This window comes from Macaca nemestrina, chromosome 13, assembly GCF_043159975.1.
Source record: "Macaca nemestrina isolate mMacNem1 chromosome 13, mMacNem.hap1, whole genome shotgun sequence".
In the NCBI taxonomy this organism is placed as follows: domain Eukaryota; kingdom Metazoa; phylum Chordata; class Mammalia; order Primates; family Cercopithecidae; genus Macaca; species Macaca nemestrina.
In genome coordinates, this window is record NC_092137.1 from 114,057,830 (window position 1) to 114,079,732 (window position 21,903).

At 40.5% G+C, this 21,903-nt stretch overlaps 1 protein-coding gene across 1 annotated transcript in view; it reads left to right on the plus strand.

The window, feature by feature from the left end:
- Positions 1-21,903, plus strand: part of LOC139357744 (uncharacterized) — an 89,733-nt gene that overhangs the window by 15,611 nt on the left and 52,219 nt on the right. Inside the window, exons 3-4 of the mRNA XM_071076116.1 lie at positions 11,497-11,673; positions 13,192-13,257. Coding sequence (XP_070932217.1) covers positions 11,497-11,673; positions 13,192-13,257 — 243 coding nt within the window. The remainder of the gene's footprint in view (positions 1-11,496; positions 11,674-13,191; positions 13,258-21,903) is intronic.

The window sequence follows — 21,903 nt, forward strand, 5'->3', positions numbered from 1 at the left end:
CAACCAGCTGGGCCTGAATTCCTGACCTGTGCAATAATAGATGTTTATGTTTTAAGCCACTAAAGTTTAGGGCAGTTTGTTATGCAGCAATAGATTGCTGATAGAGTTGGCAACCTGACTGCTGTATTACCTGCAAATAATGAAAACCTAGAAGTGTAGCAACCACCATCCCATGTGAAAATAGATTCTCTTTGCAAAGGAATCTGGACAAAATTATACTTGTTTGTGCTATCAATTATTCTGTGTGTTCTGTTCCTTGCACTTGTCAATGTTACTGCTGTTTAGACCTATCACACACTTATGCATGAACTATAACTTTAGTGTGGCTGCTTCTCTTGGCTGAACTATCCTATCTCCATTTCCTTTATCCAAATCCTATTCCTTCTTTTAAGTCACATTATAATGCATTAATAGCAGTTATCAGGTAGCCAACTAATACTTTTTTTTTTTTTTTTTTTTTTGAGACAGAGTCTTGCTCTGTCCCCCAGGCTGGAGTGCAGTCGTGCGATCTCGGCTCACTGCAAGTTCTGCCTCCTGGGTTCATGCCATTCTCCTGCCTCAGCCTCCCGAGTAGCTGGGACTACAGGTGACAGCCACCACACCTGGCTAATTTTTTGTATTTTTAGTAGAGATGGGGTTTCACCATGTTAGCCAGGATGATTTTGATCTCCTGACCTTGTGATCCACCCTTCTCAGCCTCCCAAAGTGCTGGGATTACAAGCGTGAGTGCATTTTTTAAAGATAATTTTCCTAGAGAATCTGAGAAGTAGAAGGAAGACTATTTTACACCTGTTTTTTTATTAATGCTACCCTCTTTCACTCTTAGAAGTGTGCAGCTTTGGAAAAGTCTTATGGTCATACTAGCTAAAAGTAAAAATCCTACCAATTTATTTGAGGTTGTCTCATTTTGCAGATTTTTAGGGTGGGGACTAGAGTCCTTTTTTGAAAGTGAGTGATAAGATAACTAAACTTGTCTACATCTCCTCTATGTGGTAATATTTTCCTTCCTGATGTCTGTGCGGAGAGACATAAGGCTCCCTTGGCCCATGGAGTTCCTAAGTAAACATCAGCATTAGAGCCCAGAGTTGTAGCTGGCTGCCTAGCACTTCCACAACTGTATCAACCATAACGATGAACATTAATGAGTTCCTTTGCTCCCTGAAGTGCCGAGGGAGATGCAGTGAAATGGTTCTTCTCTTGTAGCTTAGAGACTGAAGCAGGTGTCTCTGAAGGCATCTCCAACTTCCACACTGAGCTCTGAGAGACAGGCTTAGACCTAGAAACCATTATCAGCAGGTGTGTTTCCTTCAAGTTCTGCCCTTGGACAACCTTGGCAGTGGGCAGACTCTCATCATGTGGGCAGACCCTGACCTTTCTGTGAAAGTAGGATGGTTCTGATTTCTGCCATGACAGTCAAGAAAGATTCCTCTCACACTTGGGTTTTATGGCATGGAAAGTTAGGGTGCCACTAGAGAGGCAGTGAAGAGAGGGGAAAATGGCCCAGGATTTGAAGGGGGACCCATCTGAATTTCAGTTCTTCTGGCTAAACTGCTTCGTGTCTCTGAGCCTCAGTTTCTTTCTTTTGTACTAATGCCAACTTCAAAGTGTTATTATGAGGATTAATTAGGACAAGGGTAAAGCACAGAACACAGGGACTGGCATAATTACAGCATACTGGCTATTTCTGAATAATGGACTTTGAGACAGAGTCTCAAGCTTAGAGACTTAGGGAAGTCATGAAGACTCTCTTCAATGTGTTTCCTTGCTCCCTGCATCACGTTCAGTTCAGGGTCTTTGAGGTTGCTGTCTCCCTCTGCCTTGGACATCTTTCCTCTCTTTGCCTATCTATACCTTGTCTATCCCTCAAGCCCATTTTTCTCTATTCCATATTGATTTCTTGATCTCTCTCCCCATCTCTCCATCTCTATCTCTGTGATTCATCTAGATTGAGCCTTCTTATCCTGGAATTTAATAATTGTGTGCAATGTTAGAATCTGTGTCTCAGTCCTCTTCAAGCTGCTAGAATGTCTTCAAGCATAGAAATAATGTCTTGAATGGGGCAGGGTTCAGGCTATGTGAAAAATAAATACTAATTGGTTGTCCTTCAAAAAAATAGAGCTATGAATGTAGAGGAAATACTTTTATTTCTGGAAGCACTCAAATTCTTGTGAGGAGAATGTGGATGGTTGCACCAGCCTCTTCTCTGATACATCCTGTATTATTCTGTTCTCATGCTGCTAATAAAGACATATTGGAGACTGTGTAATTTATAAAGGAAAAAGGTTTAATAGACTCACAGTTCCACATGGCTGGGGAGGCCTCACAATCATAGTGGAAAGTGAAGGTGGAGCAAAGGCATGTCTTACATGGCAGCAGGCAAGAGAGTGTGTGCAGGGGAACACCTCTTTATAAAACCATCAGATCTCAGGAGACTTATTCACTATCATGAGAAAAGCATGGGAAAAACCCACCCCTATGATTCAATTACCTCCCACCAGGTCCCTCCCATGACACCTGGGGATTAGAGGAGCTATATAAATCAAGATGAGATTGGGTCAGGGAAACAGTCAAACCATATCACATTCCAACTCTTTAGTGTTAATTTTTAAAAAATCAAATACAGAGTGATGACATAGTTCTTTTCTTCATCTCACAAAATTTTGGTTGTGAATCAGTGACTGAGGAAATCTGACCCAGGAAGACTTCAGTACCTAAAAATAGTTAGAAAAATCCTTATTTATAGTGGTCCTCTACACCTTCAAATGCACAGGTAGATTTCAGTGTCTCTCAGCTCAGCTTCAGGCACGCCTGGAAGTTGAGGATGTATTCCATGGAATACAGCATTGGAGGCTTCAGTCAGCTGAAACTAACCCGCTTGGACCAAGGGGTCACAACTGGAGACATGGCCCAAATTGCACTAGCATTTACTCTGTGCCAAGGCAGTCAGCTTCCAGAGTGAGACAAGATGGGGGTTTGGGGCTATAAACATGTGAATAAAGTCCTGAGCTATAAAAATAATGAATAAGTAAAGACCAGGATAATATTTCAAGGTCTTATGTGGCAACATCACTAGGTCTAAAATGTAGCAGGAGGAAAATAATTGAAGACATTTGTCATGTGCTACAGTTGAACTGTGACCACATCTGATATCACCTGCAGCTTCCTTATAACATGCCCACTGGGCAGAAAGGGTGAGAGCCAGGAGAGCACCAGTGTATTTAGGACCAACTTTTGAAATTTAACCATTAAGTTCAGTCCCTCCTACTCTCCAGAAAACAGGCCCATGTCTTTTTCATCTTGGTCGTCCCAGCACTCAATAAGTGGTTGTGAAATAGATAATGACCAAAATGTGTGCTATAATTTTAGTTCCTAATTTAAATGGCAAAAAATGCATATTTCACTTTCTAATTGGGAATCTGGCAAGCTGTATTCAAAGCATTTTAGAGTCTTGCCTGCTATTCACTATTTCTTCTCCTCTTCTCCAAATATAAGACAAAAGAATAACCATTTATGGAAAGTTAAATGCTAAGCTACATGTCTTCATGGATTGCATCTTCTTTGAGAAACACATATTCACTCTACATTCCATGAGATTTTTCTTCTTTATTGAAAGGTAAAATATTATGACGTTTCTGGGATGGTTTTCATCATACTGATTACCCTCGTTTATTTATCAATTACCATTTGGTAGTGACTTCAGCTTTTTTTGGAATTAGAAAAAGATACATTTGTGCATGTGAATTTTGTGTGCTTGTCCACTTATTTTCTTTGGATAAATTTCCAGAAGAGAATTCTGCAATAAAAAGCATACATATTTTAAGGGTTTTTTGATACATATTAGAACATGTACTTCCACCATTTGATTATTGATTAGTTGCAAATAACCAAAACCAACATGGCCAGTTTAAACGGAAAGGAATTTATCACTAATTGTTTGGTGTTTACAATTGTTGGAGGGCTAGAGGACCTGTCTTTAGGCTAAGCTTCTACGGAAACAACTAGTCCTTGGAATTTAATTACCTGTGCCACGATTAAGAAAGCAGCCAGTTCTGCCATATCAGGAGGCTGCTGGTAGTAAACCCTAACTTCTTCCACTAAAATCGATGCCACCAAACAAATACCTTATCATGGTCACCAAGGATGGTGCATAGAGGCCCCTGGAGTTGTGGCAAGGTAGCAGTCTCAAGTTCCACAGCATTATGCCATAGCTAAATTACCCTCTGGAAGCATTCATTCCTGGATATTAAAGGCTTTGGAAAAGTAAAGCCCAAAGCTGCAGGCACAGGAAGCAGATTTTTTGGGGGCATTTTTCAGTGGAAAAGTGAGAATGTCAGCTCTACTTTCTGCCCTTGGATTCTGGACCAATGTTTTCTAGTAAGAAAGAAAGAATGCCCTATATTAGTTGGTGGTTCAGAGCACACAATGCAACTGTAGGATAGCACCTTAACTGTACAAGGTTGTTGTTTATCAGTTAGTGCCACAACTGAGGTTTCAATAGGACATTCTGGTATTCTTTAAGTGGCGTTCCATTGTCTCACTTGCTCTACTATAAAATCAATTCCTTAATCAGAAGCATTGTTGGACACTGTGTTTGTGACTGTTGCATTCATTAAGTCATGGAGAGTTATTGGCAGAAGCAAAGTAGGCAGCAAAGTAAACATTCAGATCCATATGTCTCCATGCCAGGGAAGACATTGCTGCCCCTGCCATTTTGGAAGGGATCCAGTTCTAACTGATCTGCTACTTAGTGGTTGGCTGGACCCTTCCTTTGAGCTATGAGGCCAGCTAGATCAGCCTTGGGAAAGGCAATCTATATGCTGTCTTCATTCATGCTACTATGGCTACTTAATTCATGAGTCCATGGCAAAGCATTAGGGTAGTTGGGGAAAGGCATCATGGACACCCACAGGATACTCATCTTTTTCTTCTGATTATTGAGAACATCCTTCTCAAGAAGACCTTTTGAAGAAGATTCACTTCTCACACTGAGTATGTTGTAATGTATGCACTCCTATACCTGCTCTCCAAACTCCCTTGTTACTAATCCATCACTCTTGGTTTTTCCAAACTTTTGACCATATGGCAGAACCATTAACCATCTCCCATGAATCAGTATAGATCTGTACCTTTGGTTATTTCTCTTTCTAGACAAGGTACAAAGCAAAACCAAACCAAACCAAATGAGAAGTGCTACTTGAAGTTCTGCCTAATGGGGGGCTTCCTTTTCCATCATTTTTGGGGGGTGCTGTTGCAATCGGAAAAGCTGACTCAAGATTGTTACTCATATTATCATGTAGAATGGACTGTAAACCAAGTTACTTTTTTGTTATTTTCTTTTTAACCAACTGTCCATACTGAACTCCCCGTGAGGCTTGAGCCTGACATACTTGAAGACTGGGCACATGGAACTTCATGGTGTGATGACTCAGACAACATTTGGTTCTGGATGGTCAACTCAGGGCACATGGTTACTTGTTGCCCCATAATCAGGTTTTTTGTCTACCAGGATCCAGAAGGAAGCCAAGATCTGTTTCTCAAAAGAACAGTAATTATGTTCTTGGGAATGTAACTTGGCTTCAAAGTCCTATGAACCTTGACTGTTTATTTCCCTACCAGGGTTTGCCATGGACTCTGTCCAATATTCCACTCTGCCCTAGACACTTCAAGCACAATGGGATCTGCTGTATCTGAAGGTCCAAATGTTTGCAGCTGTTGGGCCATCTCAAGAGCCTTCTCTCTTTCTGGGCCTCCCTAAGAGGTGGTGCCCTTATGAGTTACATGGTGAATGGATCGAAGCAGCACAAATGAATATGGTATCTATTGCCTCTAAAGTTCAAAGAAGCCACATTCTTTGGGGTAATGGGTTCATGATGCAGCACATTTTCTTGCACTTGGGAGAGGCTTCTCTGATACGTCCCAGAAAACTAGAGCGGATGAGCTTTGGATATGGGGGCAAGTCTTTGTATTTTTATCTCCTATTCTCTGGTACTCCTGTGTCTTACCAAGGGACCTAGGATAACTACTATCAACTACTATCAACATTCCATCTTATGCCATGGTGAAATGATCAAGGTATCTGTGGGATAAATTATGAAAAAGTCAGAACAGACGTAACCCTGAGATCAGATGGTGATGGTGTACTTCTTCCAGGTGAAAGCAAATTGCTTCTAGTTAGTTATAGTTATTGAGAAAGAAAAAGTTTGTCAGATTGACTGATGTATACTAGGTACCAGGATCTGTTGGTTTGCTTCAGTAACAAGATGACTTTAGGAACAGAAAGAGCAGTTGACATTACCATCTGATCAAGTTTGCAATAATCCAACATCATTTTTCAAGGCCTATCTTCCTTTTTTATAGAATAAATAGGTGAATTCAATAAGGATGAGGTGAGAATAAACCCTCTTGAACCTTTTGGGTTTGTAATGGTGGGTCCTATCTCCATCATTCCACCTGTCATGTATGGTAGCATTACTTTTGGTTTGTTATTTTCCATGAAGACATGGCTTGAGAATACAGTTCCAAAGGTTCCCACCTGGCCCTTCTTTATGCTGTGGTTCAATTTCCCAGCATATCTGTTCCAGCTATACACTTGGGAATAGAGATCCTAACCACAGGATGGGCTTAAAGACCTACTCTCACCTCATCTTCATTACACTTCAGTTGATTGGTGGACCACAATGGCATTCTGGGTCTCCAGGAATTGATCTTCGCTCAGATCCAGTATCTCATAATCCTTGAAAGATGTATTTTTCTTTTCTTTTCTTTTCTCTTCTTTCTTTTCTTTAGACAGAGTCTCACCTTGTCACCCAGGTGAGAATGTAGTGGTGCAATCTTAGCTCACTGCAACTTCTGCCATTCAGGTTCAAGAGATTCCTCTGTCTCAGTCTTCCGAGTAGTTGGGATTACAGGCATGCACCACCACATCCAGCTAAGTTTTGTATTTTTACTAGAGACGAGGTTTCACCACGTTGGCCAGGCTGGTCTCAAACTCTTGACCTCAGGTGATCTGCCTGCTTCTGCCTCCCAAAGTGCTGGGATTACAGGCATGAGCCACCATGCTCGGCCTGAGGATATTTCTTTCCTCAATGCACAGCCAACTAAATCAGAAGTTATAGGCTCTTCAAAGGGATGCAAGAAGAATGCATACAGCATATGTTTGTGTATTATGATAGCCTTTTTCCGCATCCAGATTCCCTGCATATAAGGGTTCTTGCATACAGAGTATCCAGATTCTCTGCATACAAGGGTTCTTGCTTTGTGAACAAATTTAGTCTGAAAGTGGAAAAAGCTGATCTGACTCCACATCTTGCTGCTCCAGTTGGACATCTGTTAACCAAATTTAGAGGGTTTTCTTGGAGCTTGAGGTGGAGTGACATACAGTTTAAGTAGGATCATAGTGGGCTCCCAATTCATTTCAGTCTGAGGGGCCCCTTCTTTATGAGCTCCTGCCAAAGAACCCATCATGTCACAGTAATTTGATTGTCATCTTGGCTGTATTTGGTTATCATGGTGGCCACGCCTCTTACTTAGCAGTTGAAGGGCTGTTGCTTGGCCTCTATAAATCTGAGATCTCATGATGCCTGGTGAAACCAGCTAGCCCATTTTGTTGGCAGCATCCCTCACTTTTCTGTCTCGCATGCAGATACAGTCACTACAATATAGCATTTTCTGAGGCTTTGGAAATGTCCCTTGGCAATACATGTCTGAATGCCTTTGTGAGTGGGAACTCTGCTGGGTTTCTCTGGAAATGTAGTGAAAGGGGAGCTGGGTGAGTCTCATGCAATAAATCCACTCCATGATTACCATATTTTTATGTCTTTCTATTTCTTTCCACAGTGTACCAAAAATCATTTTTTTGTTTTTATTTTGTTTTTGTTTTTGCCTAGTATACGACTGAACCAACCAGCCCAGCTGCTTGAGACAGCACAATGAATCTTCGGCAAGTGCACTTATATTAGTAAATCTGGCCCAAGATCAAGTGCTATCTCTCCCTCCACGGTCTGGCCCTCTCACAGTTCATTTCCACACTTTTCTCCAAGTTTCTGATCGTCTCAGTTAGAAAACCTTACAACTCTTTAACTCTTTTCCATTCGTTTGGCATGTAAACCTCCATCTCCTTGGTGGGATGATGCTCCCCGTCTCATCTCCACTCTTCCCCATTATCTAGTTACAGCCTTGGAAGGAATACAGATAGTAGGCAGGGAGCGAGGAGAACTGGCATCTTCTTACAAAATAACAACCCCGGGAGAGGTCATTACAGCGTCCTCAATCAAGGCAGGAACCGCCTCCCTCCACAGTGGAGGAGGACCTACATCTCTTGGCAAGGGTTCTCGGGATTGAGGTAACTTGGAGTCATTCAAGTCCACCCAAAATTCCCTATGCCGATTCTTGGGATTCCTCCATTTGCAGTCAATTCTCTAACACTTATATAAGAGACATTGTGAGGCTGTCAATTACTATAATTTAACAACCATCAGGCCCAGATTCTGCTCCAATTTTGGGTTATTCTAGGCCTGCTACAAGAAAAGAGATTATTTTAGGGTCCTCTGACCATGCCCGGAATGCGGCATGTCTTTCTTTAAGCTCTCTAGCTGATTAGAAGGCTCTAGTCCATCACCCCACAGCCCCTGCATCCCTATTTCTGATGGCACTGGCTTGTGTAAATAGGCATTCAGTTGTCCAGAGCTTTGCCTTCCCAGGTGACCACAGATGACAATTTATGTGAATGTTTTGTCATTGCTTACTGTGAACTACAGTGTCTTGTCCTTTTATATTAACAGGATCTAATCCCAGATTCCCGCTCTCTGAGTGTTACTCAGTACTTGGTGGGGACCAGTTACTCAACAGATTAGCATTTAGTTACAGACAAAAGAAGCCATCTCGGGTAGATTAATCCGAAGGGTATTGTATTTATCACTGTGTTAAGTGTCTTTCAAAATCATTATAATGGTGGTGGATGATGTTCCAGCTAAGCTCCCAGGAATAATTTGTAAGGTCTAGGATCGCCATTTTTCCATTGTGATTGAGAAAGTAATTTTTTTTACCACTGCAGCAAAGTCTATTCCAACAACCAGATCGGTGCCACACAGGTTAATGTCTTTACCTGATGAGTGTTTATGATTGGTGGATCCTAAATCACATTCATATCTTAGCTACAAGGAATATGGGTGACAGAACTTTGAGCTTTGCAGCCTCTGCAGTAGAGGAAGGAACACTAGGAGGGAGTTGACATGGATACTGAAAGAGACAAACAACAGTCTTTACCTTGGGTTTGGAAGTTAGGGTTTCCTCAAACTTTCCCCTTATTAGATATTAGCATCCTTTAAATTTTGGTCAGTTTAGTTAATGAAGCTATTTTCTTGTTATTTTAACTTGCACTTTATTAGTTGAATGCTTTATCCAATTCTGGTGTTTCTTCTTCTTATTTTTTTTTTAATTTCTGTTCATTTTCTCTATTTAGGTGTGTCTATTTCTACCATATTGATTTATAAAAGCTTTTTAAATATTTTATCTTTTTGAAAGATGGTCGTGGCAAAGTTTTAAATTTTTTTTACATACTCAAACATTTTACTTTTTTTCTGTCATGGCTACTGCTTTTGGAGTTTAATTTTAAAGGTTCTTCTCTACTTTATGATTATGGAAATATTCAGTAATTTTTTGGGTACAGATTTTGGCTTTATTTTTACATTAAGGACTTAATCCATTTGTAATGTGTTTTGGAATATAATATGGATTCAGAGTCCAACTGTGTGTTTTCCAAATAGTAATCCAATCATCCTCACACTATTTGGATCATCTGTTCCTTATCACTGACTGAAGGTGTTACTTTATCATATGCTGAATTCCTATATGCACCTGAGTCTGAATCGCCTATTCTCTTTCATTGATCTTTCTGTTTCTGGATCCGTATCACACTTTAGCATTCTTGTTTCTAAAATGTGCTGTGGTTATACTAATAGGTTAACTCGTGTCAATGCAATTTAGGAATTTTTTGTCAAGAATTTAAAAATTCCATCAGTATTTTGATTTGGAAATTAACAAAAACTGTGGATCAACCCATACATATTTGATGTTTTCTTTCTTAGGAATATGGGAGGTGGTAATGCTTGATGATTAAGGGTATGAGCTGTGTGAGAAACTCATCCATTTGGGTTCCGGCTCTGCCAGGATTTATACTGTGAGGTCTCCAGCAAGTACTGCATCTTTTTAATTGTTAGTTTTCTCATCTGTAACATGGGAAGAAATATTGCAGCTACTAAAAAGTTGTGGTGAGGATTAATGAACGGGTACTTGTAAAACTCTCAGAAGAGTACCTGGAGCAAAGTTAGGCTGAAAATGTAGTACCAGCATGTCCTGCCAACATTCTTGATGAATATGATGATACTACTTTTTAAGACAGTATTAGTCTGTTCTCATGCTGCTAATAAAGACATACTCCATTTCCCAAAAAGTCCCTCATCTCCATCTGAAACCACCTCAGCCTTGGCTTCATTGTCCATATCACTATCAGCATGTTGGTCAAAGCCATTCAACAAGTCTCTAGAAAGTTCCAAACTTTCCCACATTTTCCTGTCTTCTTCTGAGCCCTCCAAACTGTTCCATCCTCTGCCTGTTACCCAGTTTCAAAGTCGCTTTCACATTTTCAGGTGTCTTGACAGTAGCACCCCACTCTACCAGTACCAATTTACTGTATTAGTCTGTTCTCACACTGCTAATAAATTACCTGAGACTGGGTAATTTGTAAAAGAAAGAGGCTTAATTAACTCACAGTTCTACACGATTGGGGAGGCCTCACAATCATGACTAAAGGTGAATGACGAGCCAAGTCATGTCTTACATGGTGGCAGGCAAGAGGGGGATGTGTGGGGGAACTACCCTTTATAAAACCATCAGAACTCATGAGACTTATTTGCTATCATGAAACAGCATGAGAAAAACCTGCCCCCATAATTCCATCTCCTCCCACCAGGTCCCTCCCACAACAGGTAAAGATTATTGGGTGGGGACGCAGAGCCAAACCATATCAAAGGCATACAGTAGAATGTTGTATCTTCATTCATTCAGGTGATGAACAATTCTTCATTACATTTATTTATTGGTATTTTGTTATTGCTGTTGTGTGCCAAATAGCAGAGAAAACATCACACTTTGGAAGATGTATAAGATTAAAAGTTCGATAAATTATATTATGTCTCTGTTTTTGGTTTAGAAAATCTTAGTTTTAATCTATCTTACATTATGAAGCCTGAAAGTAATAGAAGATAATACTATTCAGAACTCCACATTCTGGTCAATGCTTAATTGTCTCTTTAAAGCCTTACTTCTTCACTGGGCTGCAAGTTCCCTGGGCTGCTATGACCTCTTCCACTGCCATGTGTCCCCTATGGGCCTGGGTCTAGTATGTGCTCAATACATATTTGCATGAACAAATAAATGGCTTCACCTGGACATCTCTTCAAAAGCATCTAATTTGCCTCTTTTTTCTCACCTTTACAGACTTCCAGCTACGTCAAGCTTCTTGTTCTTTCCTGAACACTCCAAGATACTTATTCCTCTGTGCCTTTTCACATGCTATTTCTTCTTGGTGTCAGGTCTTTGTACCTCTCTGTCAACTGGAAGACTGTCATCCAAAGACTTTCCACAAGAAAACTTTCCAGAGGGGTCACTGGCAGTGTGAGTCACTCCCTCACTTAGGCTGATAACATTTTCCAGTTGACCTCTTGGTGATTTTGAACCTTATTTGTGTGTGCCCACATCTGCCTTCCCATGTAGATTCTGCCCAGCACAGTTCCTGGCATACGGGTATAGAATAAATGCATGAAGCTCAGTTCTGCCCTTTGACTGAGGACTAAGAATGGTGATACATTTGTCTGGTTCAGAGGGTAGCAAACATTTTCAATACTACTCTTTTATAGTCTCCTCAGAACACTTTCTTACAGTTAAAATTCTACAATAGGCAATCCTACAAGGTGGCAATGGAAAGGAAGAATGCCTCCTGTATTCTAGTGATCATATTGTTTTGTTAAAAAGCCCAAGTTGCTAGTGGTTGGAACAAGATGGCAGAATACAAGGCTCCACTGATCATCTCCCTGGCAATTACACCAACTTAACAACTATCTACAAAATAAAGCACCTTCATAAGAACGAAAAATCAGGTGAACAGTCACAGTATCTGGTTTTAACTCTCTATTACTGAAAGAGGCACAGAAGAGGTAGAGGTAGAAAAGAGTCTTGGATCACGAGTGCTACCCTTCACCCATCCCTCGACAGTAGTAGCATGGTGCAGAGTGTTTCTGTGTGCTGGGAAGAGGGACAGCACAGCAACTGTGAGGCATTAATCTCAATGCTGCCTTATTATAACAGAAGACAAAACTGGGCCATACTCAACTGAGGCTCATCCAAGGAGGAAGTATTGAAACCAGCCCTACACAAAGCGGAATCACCAATTCCAGTGGTCTGAAATTGAGTTCCCACAAGCCTTGCTACTGTGGGCTAAAGGGCTCTGTGGCTGCAAATAAACTTGAAAGACAGTCTGGGCCACAGGGACTGCAACACCTAGGAGTGCCCTCGTGCTGAACTGGATCAATAGACAGTGGACTAGGGGGCACGTGACCTACTGATACACCAGCTGGGGCAGCTAAGGAATGCTGGCATCACCGTTCCCCTAGCCTCAAGCTGCACAGCTCATAGCTCTAAAAGATACCACTTCCCTCTGCTTGAGGAGAGGAGAGGGAAGATTGAGGAAGGCTTCATCTTGCATCTTGGGTACCAGCTCAGCCACAGCAGGATAGGGCACTGGTTAGAGTCACGAGGCCCCTTTCCAGGCCCTAGCTCCTGGATGACATTTCTAGACACATAGACACATCCTAGGCCAGAAGAGAACCTACTGCCTTGAAGGGAAGGACCCAGTCTTGGCAGCATTCATCACCTGTTAACTGAAGAGCCCTTGGGCCTTGAATAACCAGCAGTGACACTCAGGTACCATGTCAAGGGCCTTGGGTGAGCCTCAGAGACTTGCTGGCTTCAGGTGAGACTCAGTACATTCCCAGCTGTGGTGGCTATGGGGCGAGACTCTTTCCATTTGAGAAAGGCAGAAGGAAAAGTAAAGGGGTCCTTGTCTTGCACCTGTGGTAGCAACTCGGTCACAGGGGGATAGAGCACCAAGTAGGCTCTTGTGTTCTTTGATTCCAGGTCTTGACTCTTGGACAGCATTTCTGGACCTGCCCTGGGCCAGAGGGGAGCCCATTGCCCTGAAGGGTGAGTTCCAGACCAGGCAGCCTTCACCACAAGCTGACTGAAGGCCTTTTGGGTCATAAGGGAACATCAGTGGTAGTCTGGCAGTATCCCTGTGGGCCTGTGGTGACAGTGGCCATAGGTAGAGACCCCTTTGCTTTTGGAAGGAGGAGGGAAGAATGAGAAAGACTGTATCTTTTGGTTTCAGTGCCAGTTCCACCACAGTACAATAGAACACCAGATAGATTTCTAAAGGTTTTGATTCTAGCCCCTGACTCCCTGGTGGCACCTCTGGACCCACCTGGGGTCTAGGAGATCTCACCAGCCTGAAGGGAAAGACATAAGCCCAGATGGCTTTACCACCTGCTGATTGTAGAGCCCCAGGGCTTTGAGCCTGGGAATGGTTATAGGAGGCCCTGGACAAGACTCAGTGCTATGTTGGCTTCAAACGTGACCCAACATAGTCCTAGTGGTGGTGGCCACAGGGTGCTGGTCTCACTCCACCCCCAGCTTCAGGTGGCTGAGCAGACAGTGAGAGAGAGAGAGACTCCATTTGTTTGGGAGAAAGTAAGAGAAGAAAAGAGTCTGCCCGGTAATACAGATAATTCTTTTAGATCTTGTCCAAGACAATCAAGGTTGATTCTTCTACGAGTCTGCAAGAGCTACAGAATTACTGGGCTTAGGATGTCCCTAAATCAGATACAGCTTAGATCACAACACCTGTGTCTTTTTGAATATCTGAAAAGTCTTCCCAAGAAGGACAGGTTCAAACAAGCCTAGACTGTGAAGACTACAATAAATACCAAACTCATCAAATCCCCAGGTGAACATCTACATGTATCAAGGCCATCCAGGAAAACATGACCTCATCAAATGAACTAAACAAGGCACCAGAGACCAATCTTGGACAAGATCTGAAAGAATTCTCTGGATTAACAGGCAGAAACTCTTGGTTTTTTCCCCTTACTTTCTCTGAAACAAATGCAATCTCTCTCTCACGGTCTGTGCTGAGCCACCTGAAGCTGGGGGTGGAGGGACACAAGCACCATGTGGCCACCACCACTAGAACTATGCTGGGTGACATTTGAAGCCAGTACAGCACCGAGTCTTGCCCAGAGCCTGCTGTAACCACTCCCAGGTTATGGATTATGTTCTCGCAAGGCCCCGAGACTCTGAAATAAGTAACCTTTCAGGCAGATAATTTGAAATAGCTGTTTTGAGAAAACTCAATTAAATTCAAGGTATCAGAGGGAAGGAATTCAGATTTCTATCAGATAAATTTAACAAAGAGGTTGAAATAATTAAAAAAGAATCAAGCAGAAATTTTGGAGCTGAAAAATGCAATATGCATACTGAAGAATGCATCAGAGTTTTTTAGTAGCAGACTTGATCAAGCAGAAGAAAGAATTAGTGAGTTTGAAGATGGGCTATTTGAAAATACACAGTCAGAAAAGACAAAAAAAAAGTTAAAAAAATGAAGCATGTCTACAGGATCTAGAAAGCCTCAAAAGGGCAAATCTAAGACTTATTGGCTTTAAAGAGGAGATAGAGAAAAAGACAGGTGTTCTTCAAAGGGATAATAACAGAAATCTTCCCAAACTTAGAGAAGGATATCGGTGTCCCAGTACAAGATGGTTATAGAACACCAAGCAGATTTAACCTAAAGGCATTTAATAATCAAACTCCCAAAGGTCAATATGCAGAAAGGATCCTAAAAGCAATAAGAAAAAATAAATAAATAACCTATAGATTCACTCCAATACATCTGGCAGCAGACATTTCGGTGGAACTGTTTTAGGCCAGGAGAAAGTGGCATGACATATCTAAAGTGCTGAAGAGAAACAGCTTTTACCCTAGAATAGTATATCCGGTGAAAATATCTTTCAAACATGAAGAAGAAATGAAGATTTTCCCAGACAAATAAAAGCTGAAGAATTTCATCAACACCAGACCTGTCCTATAAGAAATGCTAAAGGGAGTATTTCAGTCAGAAAGAAAAAGACGTTAATGAATTTTTTAGTAGAGACAGGGTTTCATCATGTTGGCCATGCTAGTCTTGAACTCCTGACCTCAGGTGATCCGGCCACAGTAAGAAATAATCTGAAGGTGCAAAACTCACTGATAATAGTAAGCACACAGAAAAACACTGAATATTATAACACTGTAACTATAGTGTGTAAAGTACTCTTATCTTTTTTTTTTTTTTTTTTTGAGATGGAGTCTCGCTCTGTTGCCCAGGCTAGAGTGCAGTGGCACGATCTCGGCTCACTGCAAACTCCGCCTCCCGGGTTCACGCTATTCTCCTGCCTCAGCCTCCAGAGTAGCTGGGACTACAGGCGCCCGCCACCGCGCCCGGCTAATTTTTTGTATTTTTAGTAGAGACGGGATTTCACTGTGTTAGCCAGGATGGTCTCGATCTCCTGACCTCATGATCTGCCCCCCTCGGCCTCCCAAAGTGCTGGGATTACAGGCATGAGCCACCGTGCCCAGCCTAAGTACTCTTATCTTAAGTAGAAAGACAAAAGAAGAACCAATCAAAAATCATAACTACAACAACGTTTCAAGACATAGTAAGATATAAATAGAAACAACAAAAAGTTAAAAAGCAGAAGTATGAACCTAAGGCATAGAATCTTCATTAATACTTTTCTTTTTGCTCATGTGTTTGTTTATGTAAACAGTGTTTAGTTGTTATCAGCTTAAAATAATGGGTTACAAGATAGTATTGGCAAACCTCATGGCAACTAACACCAAAAAACATACAGCAGGTACACAAAAAATGAAAAGCAAGAAACAAAATCATATAACCTGAGAAAATCATCTTCACTGCAAGGAAAAAAGGAAAGAAAGAAAGAAGGATGAATAGACCACAAAACAACCAGAAAACACATAACAAAATGGCAGGAGTAAGTCATTACTTATCAATAATAACATTGAATGTGAATGGACTAAACTCTCCAATCAAAAGACAGAGTGGGCCGGGCACAGTGGCTCATGCCTGTAATCTCAGCACTTTGGGAGGCCGAGGTGGCCGGATCACCTGAGGTCAGGAGTTCAAGACTAGCATGGCCAACACGGTGAAACCCCGTCTCTACTAAAAAATATAAAAATTAGCTGGGCATGGTGGTGGGTGCCTGTAATCCCAGCTACTCTGGCGGCTGAAGCAGGAGAATTGCTTGAACCCACGTGGCGAAAGTTTCAGTGAGCTGAGATCGTGCCATTGCACTCCAGCCTGGGCAACAAGAGTGAAACTCCATCTCAACAACAACAACAAAAAGACAGAGTGGCTGAATGGATAAATGATAACAACAAGAAGAACCAATTATCAGTTGCTTATAGGAAACACACTTCACCTGCAAAGATACATACAGCTTGAAAATAAAGGGATGGAAAAATATGTTCTATGCCAATGGAAACCAATAAAAAGCAGCAGTAGCTATACTTATATCAGATAAAATAGATTTTGAGATAAAAACTGTAAGAAGAGAGCAAGAAGGTCACTATATAATGATAAAGGAGTCAATTCAGCAAGAGGACATAACAATTACTATTTGAGCTAAAGAGAGAGATAGGCCCCAATACAGTAATAGCTGGAGGCTTCAACACCCTACCTGCAGCACTGGACAGATCTTCTAGAGAGAAAATCAACAAAGAAACACTGGACTTGTTCTGTACTATAGACCAAATGAACCTTACAGATATTTACAGAACATTTCATCCAACAGCTACAGTCTACACATTCATTTCCTCAGCACATAGATCATTCTCAAGGATAGAGCATATGTTTGGTCATAAAATAAGTCTTATAACATTTAAAAAAAAACCTCAAATAGTATCAAGCATCTTCTCTGACCACAATGGAATAAAACTAGAGACCAATAACAAGAAAAATTTTGGAAACTATACGAATACGTGGAAATCAAACAATATGCTCCTGAATGACCAGTGGGTCAATGAAGAAATTAAGAAGGAAATTGAAAAATTTTTTGAAACAAATGGTAATGGAAATACAACATACCAAAACCTATGGGCTACAGCAAAAGCAATACTAAGTAGTTTATAGCTATAAGTGCCTACATCAAAAAAAGAGAAAAACTTTAAATAAATAATCCAATGATGCATCTTAAAGAACTAGAAAAGCAAGAGCAAACCAAACCCATAATTAGTAGAGGATACGAAATAATAAAGATCAGAGCAGAAATACATGAAATTGGAATAAAGAAAACAATACAAATGATCAATGCAAGCAAAAATTGGTTTTCTTGAAAAGTTCAACAAAATTGACAAACCTTTAGCCAGACTAAGAAAAAACAAGAAGATCCAAATAAATAAAATCAGATATGAAAAGGGAGACATCACAACCGATACTGCAGAAATTCAAAGGATCATCAGAGGCTATTATGAGCAACTATATGTCAATAAACTGAAAAGTCCAGAAGAAATGGACAAATTCCTAGAGACATACAACCTACCAGGATTGAGCCATGAAAACATACAAAATCTGAACAGACCAATAACAAGTAACAAGAATGGGGAAAAACCGAAATCCTGTCCTCTAAGATTTGGAACATAACAAGGATGTCCACTGTTATTCAACATAGTCCTGGAAGTCCTAGCTGGAGTAATCAGACAAGAGAAATAAAGGGCATCCAAATTAGAAAGAAGGAAGTCAAACTATCCTTTTTGTAGATGATATGATCTTGTATTTGAAAAAAACTAAAGTCACCATAAAAAATCTATTAGGACTGATAAACACATTCAGTGAAGTTGCAGGATACAAAATCAACATACAAAAATCAATAGCATTTCTATATGCCAACAGTGAACAATCTGAAAAAGAAATAAAAGTAATCCCGGCCGGGCGCAGTGGCTCACGCCTGTAATCCCAGCACTTTGGTAGGTCGAGGAGGGTAGATCGCAAGGTCAGGAGTTTGAGACCAACTGACCAACATAGTGAAACCCCATCTCTACTAAAAATACAAAAAATTAGCTGGGTGTGGCCGTGGGCGCCTGTAATCCCAGCTACTCAGGAGCCTAAGGCAGGAGAATCACTTGAACTCGGGAGGCGGAGGCTGCAGTGAGCCAAGATTGCGCCACTGCACTCCAGCCTGGGCGACAGTACAAGACTCCATCTCAAAAAACAAAAACCAAAACAATAAAAGTAATCCCATTAATAATAGCCACAAATAAAATTAGGAATTAATCAAAGAAGTGAACAATCTCTATAATAACAACTATAAAACACTAATGAACAAAATTGAAGAAGATATCAAAAACGTAAAGATATTTTATGTTCATGGTTTGGAATAATCCATGTCATTAAAATGTCCATATTACCCAAAGCAATCTATAGATTCAGTACAATCTCTATCAAAGTACCAATGACATTCATTCAGAAATAGAAAAAAAATCCTAAAATTTATGTGGCACCATGAAAGACACGGAATAGCAAGAGCTATCCTAAGCAAAAAGAACAAAACTGAAGGAATCACATTAGCTGACTTCAAGTTATATTACGCAGCTATAGTAACCAAACCAGCATGGTGCTGGCGTAAAACCAGACACAAAAACCAATGGAACAGAATAGAGAACTCAGATACAAATCCACGCACCTACAGGAAACTCATTTTTGACAAAGGTGCCAGGAACATACACTGGGAAAGAGTGTCTTCAATAAATGATGGTAGGAAAACTGAATATCCATATGTAGTAGAATGAAACTAGACTCCTATCTCTCACCATCTACAAAAATCAAATCAAAATGAATTAAAGCCTTAGATCTAAGAGCTCAAACTTTGAAACTTCTGCAAGAAAACATTGAGGAAACTCTCCAGGACATTGGTCTGGCAAAAATTTCTTGAGTAACCCCACAAGCACAGGCAACCAAAACAAAAATGGACAAATGGGGTCACATCAAGTTAAAAAGCTTCTGCACAGCAAAGGAAACAATTAGCAAAATGAAGAGAGAACCCACAGAACTGGAGAAAATATTTGCAAACTACCCATCTCACAGGGGATTAATAACCAGAATATATAAGGAGCTCAAACAATTCTATCAGAAAATAATCTGATAAATTTATTTAAAAATTGGCAAAAGATTTAAATAGACATTTCTCAAAATAAGGTATACAAATGGCAAACAGGTATATGAAAAGGTGCTCAACATCGTTGATCATCAGAGAAATGCAAATCGAAACCAAAATGTGATATAATCTCTTTCCAGTTAAAATGGCTTATAGCCAAAAGGCAGGCAATCACAAATGCTGGGGAGGCTGTGGAGAAAAGGGAAGCCCCTGCCACTACACCGTTCGTGGGAATGTAAATTAGTACAACCACTATGGAGAACAGTTGGGAGGTTCCTCAACAAACTAAAAATAGAGCTACCATATGATCCAGCAATCCCACTGCTGGATATATACCCAAAAGAAAGGAAATCAGTATTGGAAGAGATATTTCCCATGTGTGTTGCCGCACTGTTCACAATAGGTAAGATTTGGAAGCAGCCTAAGTGTCCATCAAAAGATGAATGAATAAAGAAATGTAGCGGTTATACCCAATGGAGTATAATTCAGCCATTAAAAAGAATGAGATGCTGTCATTTGCAACATACATGGATGGAACTGGAGATCACTATGCTATAGTGAAATAAGCCAGGCACAGAAAGCAAACATCACATATTCTCAATTATTTGTGGGATCTAAAAATCAAAACAAACTCATGGACATAGAGTAGAAGGATGGTTACCAGAGGCTGGGAAAAGAGTGGGGGATTATGGGGGAGTTGAAGATGGTTAAATGGGTACCAAAAAAAAAAAAAAAACCAGAAAGAATGAATAGGGCCTAGTATTTGATGGCACAATAGCGTGTCAATAATAATTTCATTGTACATTTTAAAATAACTGGAAGAGTATAACTGGATTGTTTGTAAACCAAAAGATAAATACTTGAGGGGATGGGTACCCCACTTTCCATAATGTGATTATTACTCCTTGCATACCTGTATCAAAACATCTAATGTACCCCACAAATATACACACCTACTATGTACCCACAAAATTAAAATTAAAATTTTTTAAAAATCCAAAAAAGTATAAGTTGCAAACTGAATGTTTTTAGGCATGATTTAAATGTGAAGAAAGCAATTTCTTTTTTTTTTTTTTGACACGGAATCTCGCTTTGTGGCTGGAGTACAGTGGCACGATCTCAGTTCACTGCAACCTCTGCCTCCCGGGTTGAAGCCATTCTCCTGCCTTAGCCTCTTGAGTAGCTGGGATTACAGAAGCCTGCCACCACGCATGGCTAATTTTTGTATTTTTAGTAGACACGGGGTTTCACTATGTAGGGCTGGTCTTGAACTCCTGACCTTGTGATTCACCCACCTTGGCCTCCCAAAGTGCTGGGATTACAGGTGTGAGCCACCGCACATGGCAGAAGAAAGCAGTTTCTATATTGGAAGAACATGGGCCAACTATACAAAGGATGAAATTCCTTAAGAGAAAAGGGTGGGTGGAGGAAGAAAAAATCATGCACAGCACTGAAGAGCGTATTTGGTCATCTGCTTTGTCACCTTCAGATAATGGAATCAGAGGATAAGCATCATGATGCATCATACAGAGTCTCCCTTCACATACAGTTATGAAAATGGGGATGGCATTTCATTTCCTGAAATGCATCAATGCAGGTTAGATAACTCATGAAATATAACTTCAGTTTTCAGGACAAGGTTTTAGTGAACAAGACAATCTAACATATTATTTTATTAATTTTAAAAGCTTTGCCCCCAGTAGAGGTGAATACATTGTTTAAGCAAGTCAATAGAAAAAAAAAAACCCAGCTGTCAATAATAGGTTATTTTAGAGACACAGCAGAAAGAGTACAATAGTGTTCCTCCAACTGGAAGCTGAGGACATTGGGGTAAATTAGAACAGAGGAAATGTTAGGGGTAGGTATTTGGAAGGGACAGTGGTTGATGGCAGTTTTAGAACAGAAGATCGCTTAAAGGGACCTAGGAGGGTCTTAGGTTGGCAGAATAGTCAAGGTGACCCACGCGTCGGGCTGGATGGCTCCAAGAGAGGCAGATGAAGCACATGGACAAGTGAGGGTTCTCATCTTCTAGTGGCAAGACAGGGCTCATAAAGCCACAGCACCCATGGTGGGGTTGACACATCTATAGTCTTTCACAATGAAGACAGAGAAATAAGCACATATGTTTTTTTAAATATTATTTTATTATTATCATTGTCATTTGGCTGTGAGACTCCATGGTGTATTGCATAGCTGTGTAGTCTACTGCCAGGTTTCAAATTCTGGCCCCACTTCTTCCTGGGACAAATGACTAAATCTTTCAGTCTGTTTTCTCACGGGTGCAATGGGACTGTAAAACCAGGGCTGTAACAAGGATGAAATGAACTAACATTTGTAAAGCACAGAGCCCATATAACCGCTATTATTTTGTTTATTTTTATTAGGTATAAACTTATTATGTATAGATTATGTATTTAGCATAGTACGTATTTTATGTATTATACATACATAAATAGTTGATGTATCATACTTGCCATTAATTTTGTGCTCTGTTCCAGTGTAGGGTTATGATTACATAAGGACTTTTTACATCTTCAGAAGCGCTGACACTGGGCCCTTACTTTTAACTTTTTGTGAAATTCGGTAT